Here is an 11,050-nt window from a genome sequence, read left to right as displayed (position 1 = left end):
ACCTTTTTTGAGAGAAGGTCTCCCTCTTCAGGGCAGAAGAAGAACTACAATAAAATAAATCCATGCACATATGCTTAAAGAAATGCATACAGTAGATTCAAACACATTTTTTTTATTTGACTTTTCAAACATAACACACGATCAAAATTATTTGTTACATGTTTTCAAATAAATAGCTGAATAAATAGCAAAATAAATAAATAATTTTTTTTATCATATTTTCACATGTATATCATACACAGCAATAGAAAACCAGAAGGGTTAGATCAGGAATCTCAATGATTTTTCTGCAACTGGCCCATGTTCTGGCTCCAGTTGGTTTTTACAACATAAAAGTGAGTTTCTGATGCTCAACAATGCTGACATCAGAAATGTAAGTTCTGAGCCCAAATGTGACACCTGAGCCAAAAGAAAGGCAAAAGACACAAAAAAAAAGAAACAAAAACAGGACCTAAGCCCTGTTGACAAGGACCATCTTGAAGCCTCTGATGGTGGAGTGGATGTTTGTGAGTGACAGGTCGGCCTGCAGCATCTTTGTTCCCGCCATGGTGGGGATGAAGGTGATGTCCTGCTCCACTTTTCCTCCTGGACGCAGTGGGGACATCCTGCAGGAAGACACAAAACATAAAAGAGTTCACAAAATGTTGAAGCACTGCTACCACCATAGCGATCTGGTTAGAGTTGACTGCATCAGTCTGGTGTTGTTTGCGACAGTGAACAAATCAATGGCCCCAGTCTGCTCACGGCAGTGGAACATTTGGTTGTTTATTCTAGCCGCACCCACTTGAACATTGAACACGAATAAGAGCAGAACAATGCGGGTTGACAAGCCTGCATTCCTCCAACAAACACACGCTGTGCCATCACGTACTGTACAGTGACACTCCTAAGTTTGAGCATTCCTCCGCTCATTCACTTTGTAGCCATTCATGATGTGCGTGAATCACTGAGGCGCCTAAGAAATCAAACGTCCAACACGTATATAAACAGTGAAGATCATCATTCTTACCTGAAGTGAACCTTGCCCTGGATCAGTCCGGCTCCGGCCACAGTCAGTAGTCCGCTCACTGGATATGAAAATGGGTTGGTGAAGATCACTGTGGCAGTTTGCTCTTTGTTAGGCACGACGGAGTCTTCGTTTGCAACCTGAAGGAGAACTTGATGTTAGTGAACCCTGAAAATTCCTCTAAATTCCTACATGCTTGAACTGAGTGGAATTATTAAACCAAAGATGCCTTTCATAATGCTGCTGCACCATCACATCTGATATGACATCTATTTTCTCAATCCCTCAACAGAAGTGACTTCAGTTCCTCAGTGAGGAACAATCAGTGTGTATCCACTACCTCTATGGTGAGCTGAGGGTTGGCGATATTGAACTCCTCTGAGGCCAGGACCCGCTCCTGACTGTCCACGTCCTCCAGGACGACTGCCAGGTTGATCAGGTTGTCTCCCACCACATCCTCATACTGGGCTGGGTTGATCTGCTGTTGAATAACCTTGACTGGAGAAGGAGAAAGAGGCAGACATTAAAACCACAACAGTCCTTCAGAAGTGAACATTCGGGTCTTGCAGTTGAGCGAAAAGCAGATTTACCTTCCATGGGTGCCAGCTGTATGACACCGTGGCTTTCCCAGAAGGTGTCTGAGGGGCTGTTGTTGTATTCTTTAGCCTGAGCGTTGAGATGCATATTCACTGTCTTGGCAACACTCTGCTTGTTGATGGCCTTCACCGTGAAGCTGACAGGCTCCCCAGCCACAGGAGCTTTATCCAGTGTCATGAGGACCACCAACCCCTTGGATGGGCTTGCTGAAGAAACATGAAGAAAACCAGTGTGTGAGCTGATGTGTGTTTCAACACATGATAAGTCTGATTAATGCATTGAAAACTCAAATATTACCTCTCCTTAACGTTGGCTCTTCTGACATTGTGGAACTTCTTGATGTAAGTGACGAAGTCAGGCCTATAATGGAAAGATTGAAATGACCATGTGATCGGAGTAAAAATCTGTGGCTTAGAGTGAACATTATGCCACTTCATGAACGTATTTTCTGTTTCTGGCTCATACTTCTGACATATTTGTAGTCCCGTGTGATGTTCTGGTGTCTGGGTGAGCCAACAGCTTTGGTGCAGATGAGGGATCCCACTCTCTCTGTGTCCGTGCTGTAGCTGAGCACCCGACCGTTGCTCACTATGATTGTGCGGACGTCGGCGTTCACCTCGGCGTAGACAAAAGGGATGTCATAATTCAGGTCAATACGCCGATCCTTCACTGCTTTGACCGGAGCTGGGCCGCAGCGGAACACTCCTAGAATTAAAAAAAAGGAGGATAAGAAGGTTATAGTCATGTTTATTCAGGAAAACAAGATCAGTGATGACCAAAAAAGTGAGAAATCTAACAATAGAACAACAAACACAGACCTCCACTCCTCTCCTGGGGGGTCGAGTCCAGAACCTGCCAGCCATCCATTCCATATCCCAGATCCCGGCGAGTCATCCAGCACTCCACCCAGATGTGGTAGTTCCTAATAAGAGGAGCCAAAAGAAGATATCACAAAGCATGAACAGGCTTTTTCACTTCTTCAAAGCTCAAGACATGTGTCAGCGTCAAAGGAGAAATCACCACTAACCATATGCTGTCTCTGCTGTGGTGCAGCTTCTGGCCCGTTTCGGAGTAGTACTCCTCAATCACCAGGTTGCCATTGGTGTCGTGAGCAGAGTTGAAGTTTGTGATGACCCGGCAAGGAATGCCAAGAGCTCTCATGACTGAAAGACACAGACAAAGACGCTTACACATGCTGATGAAATCTGAAAATTGCGTCATTGGAAATAGTGATCCACTATGATAAGACATCAATCATCAAGTCATACCTCAGAGGTTTAGCTTAGCTCAGGTTATTGAAGTCTGTACAAGACGTATAGTGAGGTAAAGAGTGAGGAGATAATCACCTGTGCACATGACACCTGCAAACACCCAGCACTGTCCATACTTGACTGGGCTGAAACGAGACTGAGCCCACTGTCTCAATATGTCCCCGCTCCCAGTCCACTGGGTGGGGTTAACCCCCTGAGAGAAGTCGTCTGACCAGTTCCCTTGCACCACCCCGCGGTCGTCTTGACTGTTGACCTGAACATGAAGGAGAGGATAAATGTCAATTCCTGAAGCTCATAAAGCAAGCTGGCACATCTCCCATCGTCCGATGTCGTTCTGATTCACGCTGCCAGTTTAATAACTACTGTGATCGACTGTTTCACTGCAGTAATTACAGTGTTTCTGCATGTGACAGAACTGTGTTCAGAACTTTGCAGGAGGCGGTGTTTATCTTTACGATGTGCAGAACGGTGTCCCAGTTCAAGACAAAACACGTTTTTAATGCGCAGCAGTGACGCTCATGTTGTCATTCGAACAAAAACATTGGTGAAACACAACACTGGCAGTCAGTTCATGCTGGCACTCACCATGGCAGACACCACCCGGCTGATGTAGATGGGGTTGCTTCGATTCAGGTAGTCCATTCTCTTGTTCTGCTGGTGCTGAGGGCTGACTTGCAGCAGATTCAGGCACGTCTCCAGAATACCAGACTCGTACTTTACAAGTAGAGGGAACGAAATGAGAGAATTAAATGAATAGCTCATGACATTTGAAGGATATTCTAATAAACACGTGCTCATCTTGCTTTCAAGTGACTAATTTGTGATATTTAAGGTCCGGTTTAGTGTTGAGGTTTGATTAGACATAACTGCTTGCTGCTATACCTCTACAAAAGTAACTACTACCAAACAGTTTTCCCACATTGCTTGTTTCAGTTGCTGCATAACAGAAGGGTTTAATTCAACTCAAAGATTAAAATTAAACTGAGCAATACTTGCAGTCCAATGCAACAAATACTTCTCTCCTCACTGAACATTTGCGAGAACAGATTTTCATGTTCATACCTGATCGAAGGACCATGGTCTTGACACAAGGGTCTTTGGCGTCCCAATAAACAGCAACCCGGAGTCACTCCGAACGTACTCCTCTCTCTGGTCCTCGAAGGGAATGTACACTGTGTCCTCTGTAAGATATAAACCTTCCATTTAGCACATCCTGGTGTATTTAAGTGTTGAAATATATTGCTGTATACACCATAAACGATTTACCACTTCAGCTGTCATACTCAGTTTTCTTTTGTCCTCTGTTTTTTAGCTGGTGTGAGACATTTGCTCGAATGAACCCTTACCTCTAAGGTATGATTCACAGAGCCAGTCACACAGCACATCACCACTGCACTGCAGCACTCAGACTTCAATAAAAGGAACTAATAAGTGATCAAAGGTGATGAATGAATGCAATACACCATCATGAATTCAGGTACATTTCTGGTGCTGTTAGCTCACTGCTGCTGCTTCTCATCACCTCGCTGGGTTGTCTTGTACTCACCACGACACCAGGGATTGCAGAGCAGGTTGAATTTGCCATAGGCGCAGGTCTTCTGGGCATTCTGAGTGTACACACACAGCTCAAATTTGTAGCTACCCACCGAGGCGGTGGCAGGAGAGAAGATGAATACGGAGGGTCTCTGGAAGTTTAGGGTCCGGGGGTCGATGTAAGCTTTCCAGTTGGAGGTAGAAACCTTCGTGGAGTAAGTGACTGGAATTGTCACATACAGGTGGCCTGAGAGGAGAAGAGAGACCGTCAGTTAGGGAAAGGATGCAAAAGTCTGCTCCTAAACAGCCATCCATCCAAAAAGATAAAATCTAAATCTAAATCTAGACTACCTAGCATAATCTTAATCTTCAGATAGTCAATGTTGGGGTTAAAGGGTCGGCCCCTGAGTTGCAGACTGAGTCTGAACGGGGCTCCTCTTCGCACCACCAGGGCTTTGGAGCTGAAGAAGCCATCAGTCCTGTGTGCCCGCAGGTTTTCAAACTTCTCCAGGTTGACATTTTGTATCTTCAAGTCTGCAAATCGAAGACAAACAGATGAAAGAAATTGCTTTGAAAAAAGAATTCAGCAGGTGAGTGAAGTGAAAAAACAAGATGAGCAGAGAAAAGGATCTCACCTTCCATTTGTTAGTGTCTCTTTTTCACTGCAGTGCTTTATGTCCCTACTGTCCCCTGCTACAGCTATATAAAGCTTTGCCCCACCCTCTGCAAGCATTTTCACAGGCAGCAATAGGAAAGTGAACTGGTTTTCCTCAATAGTCACCAAGGCCCTCAAGTCATGTGTAACAAAACACACAGTACAAAATGGTACACCCCTCCTTGTTGGCTGTGTTGCACTTGTACAGTTTCATGCGTAAATGATGCCTGCATGAGTAATCAGACTCACCCTGTTCATACGAAGAACAGAGGACTAGAGAGGATTGTGTTTGTGGGTGTGTAAACATGCAACGTGCTGCGACATTTTGCAATAGAGATGTGAGACCTGTAGCAGCAGCAGTAATACTTTTTTAGAATGCATAATCCAAATGCCTCCTCTGGCTGATATCTATTCATACAGCTCACAAACTCTCATGTTAGTGTTATTTCAGACCACGTGCTGTTATACCACTATCTGGAGAGGATGAGTTGGACATCAGGCCACTTGTGTACGTTTTTTTCTTTCAAATTAAGCTGCTGCTTCCCAGGAATCCCAGACTGGGTGAACTGTAGTCATCTCTCGTCACTGCTGCCACTCAGCCATAACAGAGCTTCATCATTGTCTTTGACACGATGTAAAATGACTAATTAAGATCCTGGATTTTGTTATTGACTTCCAACTTTGATCTTCAGTTTGCTTTGTTTGCATGCCTTCAGTTATTTCCAATTATTTAGCTAATTTCAGGTTTTTTTTAATACACTCATTTAGACATCTAAGTTTGTTCTTGTGCACACTTTTTTAGTAGTAGTAGTGGTAGTATTATATTGTTTATTGTAAAAAAAAGAAAAACACTAAACAACTACTATTATTCTAGAAATGGTGGAAATTGATTAATATGAAATGATTATGTTATTTGATTGGCATTGCTTCAGATAAAGCTTCAGATGGGCCTGTTTGTATTGGTTTCCCATTCTTTACAGTTGTCTTTAAAGTTTGTTAAACCAATAAATCCATAAGAACCATCGCATGGACCGCGACATACTGGAGTATAATGATATCACAGACATGGTAGGCACTTCAGATGGGCCCCTTGTTATCTTATTAGTCAGATTTGAATAACAAAAGATCACACGCTGTCAAAATCTAAATTAAAGCTACGTTTTATTGAGCAGACACTGTTTTGATCCAATACAATCCAACCTCCCTCAAGTCTATAAGCAAAAAGTTACCAGTTAACTTGTGCATCAGTTAAAACATGCGGACAAAAATGTCCATCATAGTGCAATAATTTGTAGTACATAATAAAAAATGGGTCAGTTTTTAAAAATGCAAAGACACACACATTGATGCGCAGCACACGCTTTAATCCACTGCCTGCAGGCCTGACAGTGCTGTACCAGCACACAGTTACTTGTGCCCCAGAACAGAATCGTGGGAGTTCCTCTGTGTGTTTGCGTTGATGTTTCGACTTGCCTCCCAGTGAAAATAGCCTTATTGTGCAATCCAGGTTCAAATGGTAGGCCACTAATCTGTTTGTAATGACATGTACGTGCAGCAGCTTACACTGGGTGGGATACATTTTTGGAGAATGAACATAGAGTTGAATTCATGACAGGGACAATCTGTCTAATGTCTCCATATCACAGCTAAATGTAGTGCTTCATAACAACTTCTAAAGACTAAATGTAAATATATTTACATGATGAATTGTAATAACTTTGTTGACCTTTTCCACTAGCACTTTTTAACTCGCTTAAGTTAAGTTTTTTATGATTACATTCCATGAAAACTGACATCCAGTCATCACCAAAATGTTAGCATAGTCATTCTGAGCATGTTAGCATTTAGCTCAAAGCACCAGTGTGCCTGAACACAGCCTCACAGATCCACTAACATGGCTGTAGACGTTACAGGTGGTAATTTAACAGTGACCACATATACTCCATTCAGCATCAACTTGGCACTAGTTCCCTTTCGGACACATAAAAATGTAATTTGGTAATAAATCTAAGAGCAGTTTTCAAGCTTTCCATATAATAATAATAATATTAATAATCATAATAATAAGGAGAAGTCTGAATACTCGCATTCATTTCAACATTCAGTACAACAAAGTAAAGCATACCTTCAAAGTTTTGCAGAAGTAAAACAACAGTTAAAGTACCCATGAAAAATGGCTCCTCTGACAATTTCGTCATTGTATTAATCTATAAGCAGAATTCAGATGTTGCAGCTGATCAAGGCAGGGATAATTTTATTTGCTTTAGATGCTGTTGGATAGTTTATTGGAGAACATTTCATCACATATTAAAAGCTGATCATGTTTCATGTGCAAAGCTTTAATCTGCCAATAACTAGTGACTTTAGCTTTCAAATAAAATGAATGCAGGTGAGTTACATTGACAGTATCCCCTCTGAAAGGTGGAGTAGTAGCAGAGTAGCATAAAATGGTAATACTGAGTTAAATACAGAACCTGGGTAAGAGTTTCTTTCAGTCATTTGCTGTCACAAATGTTGAAACTAAACTGTTAAAACAACACTCAGGAGTTAAACTCGAAGACATAAGGATACAGTACATAACCGTTGTTTACACATTCAACCATGCAATGACACATTTTCCTCATTATGCAATCATTATTGACACTGCGTTATCGTAAAGCAAATGTCATATTAAACTAATGTATTCGTATGAGGTTATGAGCTGCTGCTCCTTTCATTTTGGATCTTAAATTGCACACGTGATCGTGATTAAGACTTGAGAACAATTAGAGAATTAACTGAAAACAGGTGTGACGGAAAAAGGGATTTAATTAAGCCCTAAAAAAAACAAAAAAGATGATATAATGATGACACGCCTTCAGCCCAAAAACAAACAAACATCAACAGTAGGAAATTAACAGAAACCATCAAGATGCACATCCATTATTTCCTGTGTGGATCCTTCAAAGATCCTCGTTTAATTAGTGACGCACAAAATCAGAGTCGTAGTGCTTCATTATGGACAGAATACTCGCTGTATTTCACTGCGGTGAAAAAGATGCTCAGCAGCGCTACACATGAACAGCTGTTACTTTCTAAATATGAAGGAGAGCTTGTTGCAGTTTGTATTAATTGTATAATATTTAGAAAAAGCCTAAGTGTTAATAATATTGCTGATATTTTGACATTTTTGTCTTTGTGGAACAGGTTCATGACAGATCACAGCCTGTTTTGCACTAAACGTCTTTTTGTCTTTTATTCTGTTTTTTATTTTCTAAAATCAAAGTGCAAAAATCACCCAAATGTCAGCAAGGAAATTACACTAGATATGCACAGTTCATCCTGTATGCTGGTGAGATTTGGTGTGTTAAATACACGTCAATAAATCAAAGATTAAGAAAATATTTTTTTATACAGTACAAATTATAATCTAGCATCAGTTTAAAAAAAGGCAACATTCAACAAAATTTGAAACATTAATAATTATAAAAAATAAGAATGAAATTACTGAATTGTAGAGAGCTGGTCCCTACTGAAAAACAATAAAGCTTCATTTCGGAGCGGCAGTCCTTGGCTTATTGTACACGAGGAAGTCTGAGATGTCGTGCCACACGTTGCTGTCATGGTAGAGGTAGTTCATTGACGACTGCAGGGACGGCTGGAGGGTGTGTGGGTAATATTCAAACAGCCACAAGACGATCCCCCACACCAGCGTGGCGAAGAGTGGGAAAGGGTCGTGTTTAGGCTGGGGGATAAATCCTTTCTCTACACCCAGCCGAGACAGCGCGAACAGGATCCTGGACAGCAGGTACATGTTGATCTGGAGAAGAGCGGAAAGTTTCAATGGTCTGAACACATTTAAATGAGGAATTACAGGGAATTTTCGGCTTATCCTACCTGACTATTGATGTTGTTGTTATCCCCAAACACTAACCATCCTCCAACGCAGGCAGCCAGAAAGGAGTGAGACTGCAGGTTCTTGCCCTGAATCCTCCCCTGCAAGGCTTGCAGTCCTTTGTAGGTGAACACGAAGCACGCCAGGTTGCGGGAGTGGGTGTATGTGGCCTTCAAGATGTCTCTGAGCTTGTCCTTCAAACTATCAGATGGGGGGGGGGGGGGGGGGGGGGGAGCTGCTCAGACACGCGGGGAGAATAGGAATAACAAGGTAGTTCAACATAAATCACAGCTCAGATTCTTACCTGCCACCCTTGAACAGAAATGTCATCACCAGGGCATGTGGTGCTCTGATTTTGGCCCCATATCTGAGAAATAAACACAATGTAATGTCAGTGATGTCTGGGAACGTAACTGGCCTTAAAACAAGGCAAAAAAAAAAAAAAAAACTCAGTACTTGTCTGCTAATACTATGTTTTTCCTTAAGTTACCACGGTGACTCCGGACAGCTAAAGCTACCGCTGTCAACTCCAGCTGATTAGCCGAGGACCTGATACCCGTCAGCTGTGTAGTAAAGCAGTAGTTAAACCATCGTAGCTTAGCCTGCTAGCTTGCTAATTTACTGAACGTTTTCACTCACACGGCGCCGTTTCTGAATCCTTTCAAAACCGCCAGAGCAGCTTTATATTTCTCTTGCTGCAGAAGGTTATTGACGGTGTACAGGAGAGTCTTTACCAGGTCAGGACCTGCCATGACTTTCACCGCAGTCGATGGGACACAAATACATGTTGCACACGCGAGACAGAATGATGTGTCACCGTGAAAATTCGCCGTGCTGCAGCATTATCGATGAGGTTCCTATGTAAATGACGCTCTGCGCAGTATTGTGGTGTTTTTGGTACCAATTTTTGTTAAGTGTGTTTTAAGAATAAACCAAAAAATAATAACATATAATCCATATTTTAACGTAGAAGTGTCCCTTCCTTTGCAAGTCTATGTATTGAAAAATGAAGGTTGGTGTGTAGCTTTAGAAATCGCATTAATCATTTGATGATTGCATATTACATAATGTGAGCGTAGCTGCCTCATATGAAGAGTGCAGACTCATTTAGTTTGAAAAACCAGTTTTTAATCATGTCCTGCAGATGGTGCAGCCACGTGCCACACAATTTAGTTTTAAAGTGCAAGTCGAGGAGACGTCTAATCTAAGTGTGTACGCATATAAAGTTTAATTGAAGGATGTACATATATAAGGTACTCTGGGGAATTCTCCAAGTCAACACACATGCTCATTCAAGGTTGTTTGCTGAAAAAAATTGCATCATATTTATAATCTGATCACGTGCAAAGTCTTAATCTACAGAGGAACTGTAGAACAAACTGTTTTTTAGGAGCTGTCTAAGCACCACCTGCAGCCCCTGAATTCCATTGATGCACTGTATGTTCAATGAGATCAATAGTCAAAAATCATCAATCAATCAGATAACACACATTGATCACATAACATACCTGTTTAAGATCAAATTAATAGGCACAGAAATATTCTTTCAGGTGGACCCAGAAGCAAGAATAACACAATAATAGGTGCATGCTATTACAGTGTTTTAATCATTTTATTCCTGTTTTTTATCCATTGTTATATAAAACCCATCCTCCAAATAAATAGCATTCAGCCACTGAATACACAAAAAAGTGTATTTTAACTTGAAAGTGTCCTTTCCTTATATATATTTGAATTACAGCCACCGGGAGACTCAGAAAGACTCAAGGCAGACTCCTATCTCTCCACTCTCCTGGATGTTATGCAGACAGGACGCTCTGGCCCTATCTCCTCCCCCAAACACCCTCTACTCCCGTGAACTTTGTTTCTGGATCAAAACTCTCCGAGGTCGTCTCCATGGCTACGCTGCAGACCCACAGTTCTCCCGCTCCTGTACTCCCCACGTTATGTGTCATTGTTCTTTTCATGTTTCTTGGACGGGATGTAACTGAAATGAAATTTCCCCTCCGGGAGGCTAATAAAGGCTTTCTGATTCTGATTCTTTATGTGTAACATAATGTTCACATGTTCAAGAAAAGTGAAGGCAAGACGTGATGACTACTTGTTACTGCAGT

General features: G+C 41.8%; 2 protein-coding genes across 2 annotated transcripts; both read right to left on the bottom strand.

The window, feature by feature from the left end:
- Window positions 1-428: 428 nt before the first annotated feature.
- tgm5l (transglutaminase 5, like) lies at window positions 429-5,069 on the bottom strand. The gene is made up of 14 exons (XM_070959236.1): window positions 5,043-5,069; window positions 4,759-4,941; window positions 4,421-4,654; window positions 3,937-4,055; window positions 3,460-3,588; window positions 2,950-3,127; window positions 2,631-2,766; window positions 2,422-2,525; window positions 2,069-2,308; window positions 1,901-1,963; window positions 1,597-1,809; window positions 1,347-1,504; window positions 1,010-1,146; window positions 429-605 (listed from the first exon to the last, which is right to left on the bottom strand). The coding sequence occupies exons 1-14, from the start codon at window positions 5,047-5,049 to the stop codon at window positions 452-454; spliced, it is 2,055 nt and encodes a 684-aa protein (XP_070815337.1). The 5' UTR covers window positions 5,050-5,069; the 3' UTR covers window positions 429-451.
- Window positions 5,070-6,208: 1,139 nt separating this feature from the next.
- Window positions 6,209-9,745, bottom strand: pxmp4 (peroxisomal membrane protein 4). Its single transcript, XM_070958985.1, has 4 exons — window positions 9,576-9,745; window positions 9,241-9,303; window positions 8,939-9,137; window positions 6,209-8,861 (listed from the first exon to the last, which is right to left on the bottom strand). The coding sequence occupies exons 1-4, from the start codon at window positions 9,686-9,688 to the stop codon at window positions 8,592-8,594; spliced, it is 645 nt and encodes a 214-aa protein (XP_070815086.1). The 5' UTR covers window positions 9,689-9,745; the 3' UTR covers window positions 6,209-8,591.
- Window positions 9,746-11,050: the final 1,305 nt, after the last annotated feature.

Source organism: Chaetodon trifascialis, chromosome 3 (genome assembly GCF_039877785.1).
Source record: "Chaetodon trifascialis isolate fChaTrf1 chromosome 3, fChaTrf1.hap1, whole genome shotgun sequence".
NCBI lineage: Eukaryota > Metazoa > Chordata > Actinopteri > Chaetodontiformes > Chaetodontidae > Chaetodon > Chaetodon trifascialis.
This window is presented reverse-complemented; position numbering and strand designations above follow the sequence as displayed.